The 14,226-nt window shown below is 44.4% G+C and overlaps 1 protein-coding gene across 2 annotated transcripts in view; it reads left to right on the plus strand.

Moving 5' to 3' along the window:
* The window catches only part of CCDC83 (coiled-coil domain containing 83), a 32,383-nt gene extending 18,667 nt beyond the window's left edge, over positions 1–13,716 (plus strand). The window contains exons 8-11 of one of the 2 annotated variants that reach the window (XM_034406395.3): positions 2,444–2,565; positions 5,201–5,265; positions 10,450–10,628; positions 13,275–13,716. In XM_034406395.3, the coding sequence (XP_034262286.2) occupies positions 2,444–2,565; positions 5,201–5,265; positions 10,450–10,628; positions 13,275–13,451 (543 nt within the window). In that variant the 3' untranslated portion in view covers positions 13,452–13,716. The remainder of the gene's footprint in view (positions 1–2,443; positions 2,566–5,200; positions 5,266–10,449; positions 10,629–13,274) is intronic. The other variant, XM_034406462.3, reaches the window with a different exon arrangement.
* Positions 13,717–14,226: the final 510 nt, after the last annotated feature.

Below are 14,226 nucleotides of genomic sequence, written 5' to 3' on the forward strand. Positions count from 1 at the left end.
AAACAGCACTGAAAAAAGTGACTTACGACCATTTTTCAGACTTACGACCATTGCAGCATCCCCATGGTCACTGGATTTACATTCAAATGCCTGACATCAACTGACTCACATTTATGACGGCGGCAGTGTCCCTGGGTCACGGGATTCCCCTTTTTTGTGACCTCCTGACAAGCAAAAGTCAATGGGGGAAGCCAGATTCACTTAACAACCGGGTTACTAATATAACAACTTCAGTGATTCACTTAACACATGTGGCAAGAAAAGTCAAGCAAAACTCAACAGATTTCTCCCTTAGCAACAGTGGTGGGTTCCTCCCGGTTCGGTCCGGTTCAGCCGAGCCGGTAGCGGTGACGATATGACGTCACCGAACCGGTTTTCCCCCCCCGCCCTCCCACCCTCCCACCCCCCCCACCCTCCCACCCCCCCACCACATTATTCTTACCTTTTATTTGGTCCCACCCCCAATCTATTGCTGCCTCCTGAGTCCCAGCTGATGACTAGAGGGAAAAAAAACTGTTTAAACTCTTGCCGCGGGGCTTCAAAGGGCCGTCCTACAGCTGATCAGTGTTAAAAGCAAACAAATGAGTCGGGTTGTAAGTGCAAGGACTGTTCGTAAGTGCGAGGACCTTCCAGAAATGACTCTGACCAGCTAGCCACGCCCATCTACTCACATGACCTCCAAGCCACACCCACAAAATAAGTCACGCCCACAGAACCGGTAGTAAAAAAAATTAGAACTCACCCCTGCTTAGCAACATAAATTTTGGGCTCAGTCGTGGTTCTAAATTGAGGACTACAGCATGTACGGATGTGTTCGTGGGATTACCAAGGCATTAACCCAAGGGAGATTTTTTTCCCTTTTGAACCATCGTGTAGATCCTGGCCTTGCCTGACGGCTCTACCAGGGGGCCCTTCCAACAGCACCATCTGGATTGTTGAATATTCAGTCCAGCAACATGTAAACATAATCAGTGCTGTGGTTTTGGTCCTAAGAGTAAAGAATAGGAGGAGGAGTGGTGGGGGGCTACTGGCTCCCCTTTTCTCCAGCATCCATCACCTGAGGCAGCTACATCCATCCTTCTGATGGCAGGTTTGGCCAAGATCCCAACATCTCCAGCTAAAGGAGTTTTGGCAGACCTACTTACTGTACATAACCTTCCCATCATGGGGGAAGAAATGTTAATGCAGAGTGCAGAAGAAAAGGGGAGCCAAAGTAATTAAGGCAGGAGGCAGACAAAAGAAACTGAAAAGTCAATTAGCAAACTAAAATCATTCTGACTCCCAGTATCATCTCCTATATCTGTCTGGATCTTCTCTCTCCTTGAAAGCCACTCTGATTTCTGCTAAGTCCCTAGGCCTCTTAATACGGTATGTTTTGTTAATTATCCTATTTTTCGGAGTATAAGACGCACCGGGATATAAGACGCAGCTTAGTTTTTGGGGAGGAAAATAGGGGGGGGGAAATCTGCCTACCAGGTATTCATCTGGCTAGCGTCCTTAGTCTGGTCAGCTTCAGCACATTAGTTTGCTGGTTTTTTTAATCCCCTGCTTGGGGATAAAAAACAGCTTCTAAGGCACAGCTGAGAGGAAGCAGCAATGAGAAAAAGCAGGCAAAGCTGGGGCGGGAGAGGAGATCGCTTCACTCGGCTAGCACCTAGTTAGGGCTGAAAAAAAGCTTCTAAAGAACAGCTGAGAGTCGGAGCAAAGCATGGAAATTGTTTCACATGCTAGCGCCTCGTTAAAGCACAGCGGAGTCGAGGGAGCAGGCAAAGCTGGGAAGATCACTTGCTAGTGCCTTGTTAGTACCCGTATTGGCACAAACTGTATCGCTTATACAGTTTTTAAGTAATGTATTCCCACTGCGTTTAACTGTCACTTCCCTATAACAAGGTGAGAGATGTTTGCTGTTTTACTCAGCTGTTTTTGCTTCTTTTGACAAATATTCATTCCTTGGACGAGGCCATACTTTCTACCATCATTTACATCGGTGGTGGGTTGCCCCCAGTTCAGACCGGTTCGCAAGAACCGGTAGTGAAACCGGCGGGAGGCTCCGCCCACCGACCTGGACGTTATCATAAGTGATCTGCGCAGAAGTGCACGCACGCTCCTGATGTGAATTGGTAGTAAAGGTAAGTAGAACCCACCCCTGATTTACATGTCCTAAACTTAAACGCTCATGGAGACATCCCACATCCTTGTTTTCTTCTTTGTTTAGTATTGGAGCATTCAGCCAAGAGTTCAGATGACCTTCCCGTCTTTTTCTTGCTTTCTTCCTGCTTTTTCTACATTCAGCGAGCAACCTTCAACTCCATTCTTGTACAAAACATTCTGCATTGTGAGCCGACTCATTTTGGAGAGAGAGAGAAAAATGAGGCAACTGTTTTGTTAAATTATGCGTGTAACTTCTTAGAACTTCAGAATTAGGTTTCCTGTTTTATGGCAGGTTGAAGCTTATCGAAAGGAAGTGGATGCTTTAGAGGAAGCTGTCAATGAACTGGAGAAGGAAAATATCTATCTCATCAACAAACTGTTTGAGCGGAGATTGCAATTTCTTAAAGTACCCAGGTAAAAAAGGCTCCATGTTATGATATAACTTTAGCTCACTTAACTGGGTTGTTGACAGACGAGGAATCATCAGTGAAATGCTACCAGTTCGCACCGGTTTGGGCGAACCGGTAATGATAAAAATTACCGGTTTGAGTAAACCGGTAGTAAAAAAAATAAGCTACCAGTTGGTCCGAACTGGTATTTCCAACGATCAGTTGTGCTGCACGATTTAAAATTGCTAGAAACAGGAAATCCTGCTTTTTAGTGAATCTAAATCGCGCGGCACAGCTGTTCTCCACCCTCGCTGTTCTACTTACCTTCCCAAGCCTCCTTTTTCCGCGCAAAGTGTACATGTGGTGTGCACTGCACATGCATGCACATGTATTTGGTGCACACTGCACATGCGCGGGCAGCAAACCAGTGGCAAACAAGGGAGGATTTCACCACTGCATTGAATGCAATGAGTTATGGTGATTCTTTTATTAATGTTTGATTCATTTTTTTTCCATTTTAGCGCAGCATGCTGGACAAACCCAATCCACTTAGTTGTTCAGCATGGGGTGGGAATGAAGAAACGTGACTAATTGTGTAAGCAGGTTAAAAATGCGTTATCTGAGCATTGATAATGTGAGACAATGTATCTGGGAACATGGGCATTGCAATCTCAGCTTCTTCCTGCAAAAACGTTTCCTTTACATTACAAGTAGTCCTCGACGTATAACAACAAGTGAGCCCAAAATTTCGCTTGCTAAGCGAGACAGTTGTTAAGTGAGCTTTGCCCGTTTTACAGCCTTTCCTCCTCCCTCCCCACTTAATCATTGCCGTTGTTAAGTTAGAAACATGGTTGTTAAGTGAACCTGGCTTCCCCATTGACTTTGCTTGTCAGAAGGGCGAAAAAGAGGATCACATGACCCCGGGACACTGCAACCGTCATAAATACAAATCACGTGTCTATGAAGATGCTGCAGTGGTCATAAGTGTGAAAAATGGTCATAAGTCACATTTTTCAGTGCTGTTGTAATGTCGGTCACTAAATGAATTGTTGTAAGTTGAGGACTACCTGGAATAGTTTTTTTTTTATTTAAAACTCCACAAAATCCTTCTAAGATATAAGAAGAATGTTTTAAACAATGCTCCTTATTTGTGCAAGCAGGCATAACCCAATAATCGGCTAAATTTTTCTGGCTATGGACCTAACCATTTTATTTTATTTTTCCCTTTAACCTCACCCCACCCCCAGTAATTACTGAGTAAATATGACCAGTGATGGGTTTCAAAAAATTTTACGACTGGTTCTGTGGGCGTGGCTTGGTGGGCGTGGCTTGGTGGGCATGGCAGGGGAAGGATACTGTAAAATCTCCGTTTCCTCCCAATCAGCTGGGACTTGGGAGGCAGAGAATAGATGGGAGGGGGGCCAGTCAGAATTTTTACTACCGGTTCTCCGAACTACTCAAAATTTCCGCTACCGGTTCTCCAGAACTGGTCAGAACCTGCTGAAACCCATCTCTGGGTATAACAAAAAGGTGAGACCAACATTTTTAGTTGTTTCCTGCTGTTCCCTTTTTCCAAAGGTAACTTTTGAAAAAAACTAAATGGAACTTTTGAGAATCTCCAGATATTTTGAATCTAACTCCCATCTGTCCTGATAAATTTTGTGGTTGAAAGCAGGGGAGAAATCCAGCAGGTTCTGACAGGTTCTGGAGAATCGGTAGCGGAAATTTTGAGCAGTTTGGAGAACCGGTAGCAGAAATTTTGAATAGTTCGGAGAACTAGCAATACCACCTCTGGCTGGCCCCAGGGTGGGGTGGGAATGGAGATTTTGCAATATCCTTCCCCCAGAAGTGGGGAGAGAATGTGGATTTTGCAGTATCCTTCCCCTGGAGTGGGGTGGGAATGGAGATTTTGCAGTATCCTTCCCCTGCCATGCCCACCAAGCCACGCCCACCAAGCCACACCACGCCCACCAAGCCACGCCCACCAAGCCATGCCCACAGAACCGGTAGTTTAAAAAAATGGATTTCACCACTGGTTGAAAGAAATAGGTGATCGAAAACCTCTGGAGATTGCAGGTTTCTTCAATAGAAAAGGGGAAACGCGAATGCTTTTTGGTTAGCATTCCTTGACTTTTTGTATTGTAGGAAATTTTTCTTCAGTAAAAAAAGACCAGGGGTGGCTCCAAACTTGGCAACTTTTAAGACTTGTGGACTTCAACTCCCAGAATTCTCCAATCCACATGGCTGGCTAAGGAATTCTGGGAGTTGAAGCCCATAAGACTTAAAGTTGCCAAATTTGGAGACCACTGCTGTAGACCAAGGTTTTTCAAACCCAGAATTTCCCAGAGTTGAAGTTCAATTTAGGGGTGGGTTATTTTTTGGTATTTTGGAGTTAAGGTTGTTTTTTTCTTTTTAAACCTCGTGGGGATTTCTTGCCAAGGTTTTTTTGAAAGTGGTTTGCCATTGCCTGCATTGTAGGGCTGAAAGAGAGGGACTGGCCCAAGGTCATCTAACTGGTTTCGTGCCTAAAGTGGAACTGGAACTCAGTCCCCCAGTTTCTAGACAGATGCTTTCTCCACAACCTGGCTTTCGCCATTGTTTTCTGGTGGGTTACTGTTACGTATTTTGGTGCTATTTTTGCTATGATTTGCATTTTCCAGGAAGCTGTTTCTTACTCAAGGAGCTGGCTTGAAGATTCCTGAAGAAAGCATTGATCAAGAAGAAGGTAGTTATCTCTTTTTGTTGTTGTTGTCTGAATCGGATTGATCTGCCTAAAACTCGCAGCTGTGACTTATCAAAGAAAGGCACTTGAAGTAGTAGTGGCGAAGTTGGAGAATGAAGCCGCCATCCTGTCTTCTACGATATTTTATTCATTTTATATACTATATTTTTATTTATATCTCGCCTTTATTGTTTTTATAAGTAACTCAAGACAGTATGCATACTTAATCCTCTTTTCTTCTCCTACTTTCCCTACGATAACAACCTTGTGAGGTGAGTTGGATTGAGAGAGAGGAACTGGCTCAAAGTCACCCAGCTGGCATTCGTGCCTAAGAAGGTACTAGAACTCACCTGTCTCCTGGTGATTGACCCAAATTCACTCACCAGAATTTCATGCCTAAGGTGGGACTAGAACTCACCATCTCTGGGAGATTGGCCCGAAGTCATCCAACTGGCTTTGATGCATAAGGCAGGACTAGAATTCACAATCTCCTGATTTCTAGCCAGGTGCCTTAACCTCTAGACCAGAGGTGTCAAACTCGATTTCATTGAAGGCTGCATCAGGGATGTGTTTGACCTTGGGGTGGCCCGGGGGGCATGGCCAGGGGGCCAGCGATGGGTTTCACATTTTATTGCTACCGGTTCGCCCCACACGCGCACGCTTGCTTCACGCACACCTTTTACACATGAGGCCAGCCAGCCTTCCGTTCATGCGCTTTGCTCGCACACATGTCTTCTGCGCATGTGCCCGGCCTCAAAACCGTACCTAAATAGGACGGCAATAGAGCCTGGGTGGGTGGACCCATCCGCGATCCCTGCTACCGGTTCGCCCAAACCGGTACGAACCAGCTGAATAGCACCTCTGCAGGGGACGTAGCCAGCTTGACATCACTCATGTCAGGGGTTCCTGTGGCCCAAGCGCTCTGCCAGCGAAAATGGGCTCCTGAGTTCCGTTTTCCACTGCGACGGCCTCCTGCAATGCATGCGGCCCTCGCAAGCTCCATTTTTGCTGGCAGAGGCACCGTGGGCTGGTCGTTTGCTTTTTTCAGGGTGGCCCCATGGACCGAATCTAAGCACCCCACGGGCTGGATCTGGCTCGCAGGCCTTGAGTTTGACACCCCTGCTCTAGACATAACTGATTCGGCAGCTTCCAGATAGTTACAGAATTCCCATTCTTAGCCTGAAATTAAGGCGAGTTTTTCCAAAACGGTCAACATCAACCTGCAAGGGTTGACCCAGGATGATCTCTTTCTTGTGCTTAATATTAATATCATTCATAGTATTATTACTTAAAGGAGTATTTATTACATTATTTTCTTATTTATTTATTTATTTATTTATTTATTTATTTATAATTTAATTTAATTTATATACCGCCCTTCTCCCGAAGGACTCGGGGCGGTGTACAGCCAATTAAAAACACAAGATACAAACAACAGTTTTAAAATAGTTAAAAGTATTAAACAATTTTGGCCCGAATTTAAAACCCAAAATTTAAAACCCCCAATCTAAAATCATTTACATAGATAGCCCTGCCTGGCGGAACAGCAGAGTCTTAAGGGCACAGCGAAACACACGGAGGTCGGAGATCTTGCGTATTTCCGGGGGCAGTTTGTTCCACAGGGCAGGAGCTCCCACAGAGAAGGCCCTTCCCCTGGGTGTTGTCAACCGACATAACTTGGCTGATGGCACCCTGAGGAGACCCTCCCTGTGGGAGCGAGTTGGCCGGTGGGAGGCTACTGGTGGCAGAAGTTGGTCTCGAAGGGGTGAGTTCTACTTACCTTTACTACCAGTTCACAATGGGAGCGTGAGCACCTCTGCGCATGCATAGATCATCCATTATGACATCCGGGTGGGTGGGCGGAACCTCCCGCCGCTTTTACTACCGGTTCGCAAGAACCGGACAGAACCGGGAGCAACCCACCACTGAAATAGCCAGCCAGAAAATTCTGGTCTCTTTTAATGTGCAGCTGTTACTCTTGACTCAGTAATAATACTGTTTCTTTGAATCTATCCATACTGTCTCTATACCGTCTGCAAAATTAGACAATCTTTGGCTGCCCCTCAATTATCTCATCACTGACTGGAATACGGTACGCTAGTATGCTTTGAATGGTTTGATTTCCATGTTTTAATTTTTTAACTGTAATAAAAGATTTATCGATTGAGATGCGTTTTCTTACATGCACTCTCACTTTTTCTGGCAAACAAAAAGGACATTTTGGCATCCTGTACACTCGACTGAATACTGTTCCTTCTTTTTCTGCTTGCATTATCTAAATATTTGTAATATCTAAACGCCTGCCCTGATTACTAAACTTGAAAAAACAAACCTCTCGCGCCCCCCTCCCCCCAGTTTGAAAACTGAAGGGAAAGAGGTTTTTTTTTTTTGAGAATTGTGACATAGGCAGAGAACTTGGATCAATAGTAGTAATCATGAGAGGGATCTTGGAGTCCTCATGCAGGGGTACCCAACCCCCGGGCCGTGGCCTATTTGGAACCAGGCCACGCGGAGAAGCATGGAGGAGCACAAAACTGTACCCCAAAGGCTTCTCTCTTGTGTGAGTGGAGCGGCGTGTGTGCATACATATGCACCAGGCCATCACTTGTGCGGTCTGGTACCCTTCTCCTGCGCCCCCCCCCCCGAGCCGGGCCACAAAGCCACAAAGGTTGGGGACCACTGTCCTAGTGTACAATCACTTAAATATGAGCCAACAGTGTGTGGCGGCAGCCAAAAAAGCCAATGCAGTCCCTGGCTGCATTAACAGAGGAATAGAATCAAGATCACAGTAAGTGTTAATACTTTAAAGAATAGAATAGAATTCTTTATTGGCCAGGTGTGATTGGACACACAAGGAATTTGTCTTGGTGCATACGCTCTCGGTGTACATAAAAGAAAAGATACATTCGTCAAGAATCATAAGGTACAACACTTAATGATAGTCATAGGGAACAAATAAGCAATCAAATCATATTAGGAAACAGTCAATATAAATTGTAAGGATACCAGCAGTCATACAGTCATGAGTGGGAGGAGATGGGTGGTGGGAACGATGAGAAGATTAATAGTAGTGCAGACTTAGTGAATAGTTTGACAGTGTTGAGGGAATTATTTGTTCAGCAAAGTGATGGCGTTCGGGAAAAAACTGTTCTTGTGCCTAGTTGTTCTGGTGTTCAGTGCTCTATAGCGTTGTTTTCAGGGTAGGAGTTGAAACAATTTATGTCCAGGATGCAAGGAGTCTGTAAATATTTTCACAGCCCTCTTTTTGACTCATGCAGCATACTGGTCCTCAGTGGAAGGCAGGTTGGTAGTAATTGTTTTTTCTGAGGTTCTAATGCCTTGGTAAGGCCACACTTGGAATATTGCATCCAGTTTTGGTTGCCACGGTGTAAAAAAAGATGTTGAGACTCTGGAAAGAGTGCAGAGAAGAGCAATGCTGCAGGTCATAGGTTGGTGTTTTTTTTTTAAATTTCACCTGTAAAATTCTTCCCTTCTTTTCTATGGCCTATTTTTCACCAATCTCAAGCTTGTAGGCATTTCTAAGAAAACAAACCCTTCCCATGAATATTTGAAGCCCATCAATCGTAAAAAAGTTAATACTCCTTCAGCAGGAATTCCTTTCAGAAAGAACTAAAATCTAAACGTTTCTTCGCCCCACCCTCCCACTGAGAATAAAGACATCGTTTCCAAAATCCAGTGATGATACAGATATATCATACCAAACAGAGGATCTGAAAATCAGAGCTTGTATATTTTTTTACAGCACGCTACGTGCCTTTTTTTCAAGCTAAGGACCCCGATATGATAAATTTTCTGAGTGGACAGTCACTTCAATATGAACCAGCAGTGTGCTGCAGTTGCCAAAAAAGCCAACCTAATCCTAGGCTGCATTAGCAGTGGGATAGAATCAAGATCACATGAAGTGTTAATACCATTTCATAATGCTTTGTTAAGGCCACACTTGGAATACTGCATCCAGTTTTGGTCTCCATGATGTAAAAAAGATGTTGAGACTCTAGAAAGAGTGCAGAGAAGAGCAACCAAGATGATTAGGGGACTGGAGGCTGAAATTTACGAAGAACGGTTGCAGGAATCACGTATGTCTAGTTTAATGAAAAGAAGGATCGGGGGCTAGGGTGAAATCCAACAGGTTCTGACAGGTTCTGGAGAACCGGTAGCGGAAATTTTGAGTAGTTCGAAGGAAATTTCATGAGGAAATTTTGAGTAGCTGGCAAATACCACCTATGGCTGGCCCCAGAGCGGGGTGGGCATGGAGATTTTGCAATATCCTTCTCCCAGTAGTGGGGAGGGAATGGAGATTTTGCAGTATCCTTCCCCTGGAGGGGGTGGGAATGGAGATTTTGCAGTATCCTTCCCCTGCCACGCCCACCAAGCCACGCCATGCCCGCCACGCCCACAGAACCGGTAGTAAAAAAAATTGGATTTCACCACTGATCAGGGGTTGATATGATAGCAGGGTTCCAATATCTAAGGGGCTGCCACAAAGAAGAAGGGGTCAACCTATTCTCCAAAACACCTGAAGGCAGGACAAGAAGCAATGGACGGAAACTAATCAAGGAGAGAAGCAACCTAGAACTAAGGAGAAATTTCCTGACAAAATAATTATTAAGTAGAATGACCTGCTTCCAGAAGTTGTGGCTGCTTCATTGCTGAAAGCTTTTAAGAAGAGACCGGTCACCCACTTGTCTGAAATGATACAGGGTCTCCTTCTGGTGCAATGGGTTGGACTAGAACAGGGGTCAGCAACCCGCAGCTCTGGAGCCGCATGTGGCTCTTTCATGCCTCTGCTGCGGCTCCCTGTTGCTGGTCGGCTTCACAATTGATAGGGCTTTCAGTTAGGACAGATAGAGGAAAAAGGATGCCGCACTAGGAGGAGACTCTATGGTGGGGGAACCGGACTTCCGGTCAACAGAGGAAAAAGGGCGCCACACTAGGATAGGGGAACCGGACCTCCGGTCGGCTCTAGAATTGAACGGGGGCTTTCGGTTAGGACCTTTGTGGCTCTTTGAGTGTTTAAGGTTGCCAACTCCTGGATTAGAAGAACTTCCAATGTCCCTTCCAACTCTGTACTTTCTATGTTTGTTACATTTCTGTAATGAAATGTAAAATGGATTGTGAGGAATACAACCAAAAAATAATAATAATTTATAATTTATTTTATAAAAGCAGAGGAAGAGGTGATGTCAGCAACGGAGCTGGTCATTTCTGTGGACCCAGTGTCGAGCGAAGAGAGAAGGGAATTGGGGAAGTCGTCGATGGATGACTTTGAAGTGGTTTATTTGCGGGGAATGTCCAAAAATGAGTTTCTACCTCCTCTGCTGTATGAAGACACAAATGACTTCAAGGTAAAGATTTATCTTCCTCTACTAAGATTCGGTGGTGGTGGTGGAGTGGGAGAACTAGATGGGTTGAGAATTATGGAAGTTCAGTCTATCCCTTTTGGACAGACTTGCCTCCAGAAGCTGTGAATGCTCCAGCTCTGAAAGTTTTTAATAAGAGTTTGGACAACCATTTATCTGAAATGGTATAGGGTTTCCTGCCTAAGTAGAGGGTTGGAATAGAAGACCTCCAAGGTCCCTTCCAACGTTCTATTATTCTGGACAAGACTGGATTAGGATTAATAAGAACATCAGCATGTATGTTGTTGGAGATTCAGGTCCAGTAACCCTGACTATTCATCTCTACTGACCATCCCAAGACCAGAGGACCAGTGTTTTTCAACCTTGGCTACTTTAAGATGGGTGGACTTCAACTCCCAGCATGCAGCATGACTGGGGAAATCTGGGATTGGAACTTGGCTGTTTTAAAGTAGCCAAGTTCGAAAAACACTACAGTAGTGGAAACCTTTTGGGAAAAGTGTATTTTTGAGGTTTGATGGCTAATAACACCACTTTTTTTTTGGAGTTTCAAGATAATCCTATTCTACTGCTGGAATGGCCTGGGAGTAGCCAATGGAAAAATCTATGGAGTCAACTAAAGAAACTTGTTAGTCAGAAGTGACCCAGCAATGATAGAAGCCATCATTCAATCTTTGTTTCACATGATAACAGCTGCAGAACTAAAAAATTTGGTTCACTCCATGGGAAGACGTTGTAAGGCCATCATTCATGCTAAAGGTTACCCAACTAAGTATTAACTGACATGGTGATAATTTTTGTATATCTCATTTTTTTCTACGCATTTCACTTTTCTTCTTTATACTGTAACTGCTCTTCTAATAGCTAAACCTTCATAAAAGTTATTGCATTACATTCTTGATTAAATTATCTTTCCATTTATGTATAATTTTATAGGACTACTCCAAAAGAAAAAGTGGTGTTATTAGCTAGTTTTAGAAAATACACTTTTCCCAAAAGGTTTCCACAATTTTGGCCACTACTGTATATTAGATCCATGCCTAAGATGTTAGCAAGGGGCACCTGCCTTCCAGGTCAAGGTAGGTGGTCTTCTACTGCCATAAAAACCCTACAACTTTTATTTTCTTACATACTGTAGAGATTAAAACAAATAGCAGAAAAGATTACCCTTCTACAAGGAACGTATCTTCTACCTCTTTTATTTTTTTCCAAGAATGCTTGAAGGCAACTTAACAAGGCTGACTCAGCTTCGTCTTGCACCCTTCCTAGAATGTCTTCATTATTTGCAATATACAGGTAGTCCTTGACTTATGACAATGGAGTCCAAAATTTCTGTTGTTAACTGAGTTTTGCCCCATTTTACGACCTTTCTTGCCACCGTTGTTAAACTGAATCGTTGCAGTTAGTTAGTAACCTGGTTGTCAAGGGAATCTGGCTTCCCGCATTGACTTTGCTTGTGAGAAGGTCGCAAAAGGGGACCACGTGACCTTGGGCCACAGCAACGGTCATGAATATGAACCAGCTGCCGAGCATCTGAATTTTGATCACTTGATCATGATGGGGAGGCTGTAAAGGTCTTAACTGTGAAAAAAATGGTCGTAAGTCATCTTTTTCAGTGGTGTTATAATTTTGGTCACTAAATGAGCTGTTGTTAAGTCGAGGACTACCTGTATTTCCCCAGTCCTTACTCAGCCTTCTAAACAGTGTGTAAGTTACTAATGACAACCACTGCCTTTTTTTTTAATAAAATACTTTATTATCCATATTATTTACACGCATGGGGCATATGCACGTTAAGTATAAGGAGTGGGTTTAGGGCAGGGATGTCAAACTTAATTTCATTGAGGGCCGCATCAGGACTGTATTTGACTGGGGGGGAGGGAGTAGCCAGGGTGGGCATGGCCACCTTGATATCACTTGTTTCGGGGGCGCCTGTAGTGGCCCAAGCGCTCTGTCAGCAAAAACGGGCTCCCGAGCTCCGTTTTCGGCTGCGACTGCCTCCGGCAACCCTCTACCAGCGAAAACGGGGCTCAAGAGGGCTGCCCGTGGGCCTCCTGAGCTCAGTTTTCACTGGCAGAGGCACCATGGGCTGCCCCTTCACTGTTTCCATGGCGGCCCCACGGGCCAGATCTAAGCATCCTGCGGCCGGATCCGGCCCCTGGGCCTTGAGTTTGACACCCCTGGTTTAATGGAAATTGGGAATTATTCAAGCATATTTGAAAAGGACGCAGTGGCTCAGTGGCTAAGACGCTGAGCTTGTTGATCAGAAAGGTCAGCAGTTCGGCGGTTCAAATCCCTAGCACCGCGTAACGGAGTGAGCTCCCGTCACTTGTCCCGGCTTCTGCCAACCTAGTAGTTCGAAAGCATGTAAAATGCAAGTAGAAAAATAGGGACCACCTTTGGTGGGAAGGTCACAGCGTTCCATGCGCCTTCGGCGTTTAGTCATGCCGGCCACATGACCACAGAGATGTCTTTGGACAGCGCTGGCTCTTTGGCTTTGAAACGGAGATGAGCACCACCCCCTAGAGTCGGGAACGACTCTAGCACTTATGTGTGCGCGGGGAACCTTTAGCATTACCTTTTACAAGCATATTTACCACCAAATAATCCCATCCTCTTTTGTTCCAAATCAAGGAATATAAGGAGCTGGGTCCTTTGGATGTGAAATTAATGTGCGCCGTGGGTGAAAAGATGCCAATTCACGAAGACATCAAAGAAATGCCCAGCAAAGCTCAATTGGAAGAGAGATACGATTCAAATGAACCTTCACAGCACATCACTTACCGTATGATTAAATCTGTATTTCCTTAAAAATTGAGGAAGACAAAAGTCCTTTCAGTGACTTTGGAGTGTCTTAAGATTTCCTTTCGGCGCTAGGGGTCGTTGGCTTGCATATATGAAAAAAGGAAGAAGAATTAAAAATATTGGCTGTTGATTGTTGAGGCTTTTTTTTTTTTTTGCAACTGATCTACAACTTAGAGAGATTTGCGTTGGAGGCACCCGGAAAGAATACATGTTGTATTGTTGAGTTCCTGTCATTTGTTCCCATCAGATATAAACTTGCTTGTTATGGAAATGGAAGTGTATGAATTGTTTATGTCTGGTTGGTAGATGATAACTTCCAATGTAGTTTTTATTCTCTGGGTGGTCTACAAAAAGAGGAAAGCTTTTTCTATCCTTCCCCACCAAGTTCTCAGCTTTCAAATATTACCGTGTTTTCCCGAAAATAAGACCCTGTCTTATATTTTTTTTTGAACCCTGAAATAAGCGCTTGGCCTTATTGCCATGCGCTCAAAAGCCCGATTGGGCTTATTATCAGGGGAATGTCTTATTTTGGGGGAAACAGGGTAAGAAAATCCTGCCGTTTTCTAAAAGATGAAATGAAAGGGCTGGATTTCTATACTTGCAGTTGTGTCCCATGTTCCTACTTTTCGGTAGTTTTTGACAAGTGAATAACCAGTCCTAACTATGCTTGACATACCGTATTTTTCAGACGCACCGGAGTATAAGACGCACCAAGATTTCGAAGAGGTAAAGAAGAAAAAAAAAGTTTTTGCCCTCCCCGGGCTCCAGGAGCACTCTGCAG

Source organism: Pantherophis guttatus, chromosome 5, assembly GCF_059756535.1.
Source record: "Pantherophis guttatus breed Tessera chromosome 5, ASM5975653v1, whole genome shotgun sequence".
Taxonomy (NCBI): domain Eukaryota; kingdom Metazoa; phylum Chordata; class Lepidosauria; order Squamata; family Colubridae; genus Pantherophis; species Pantherophis guttatus.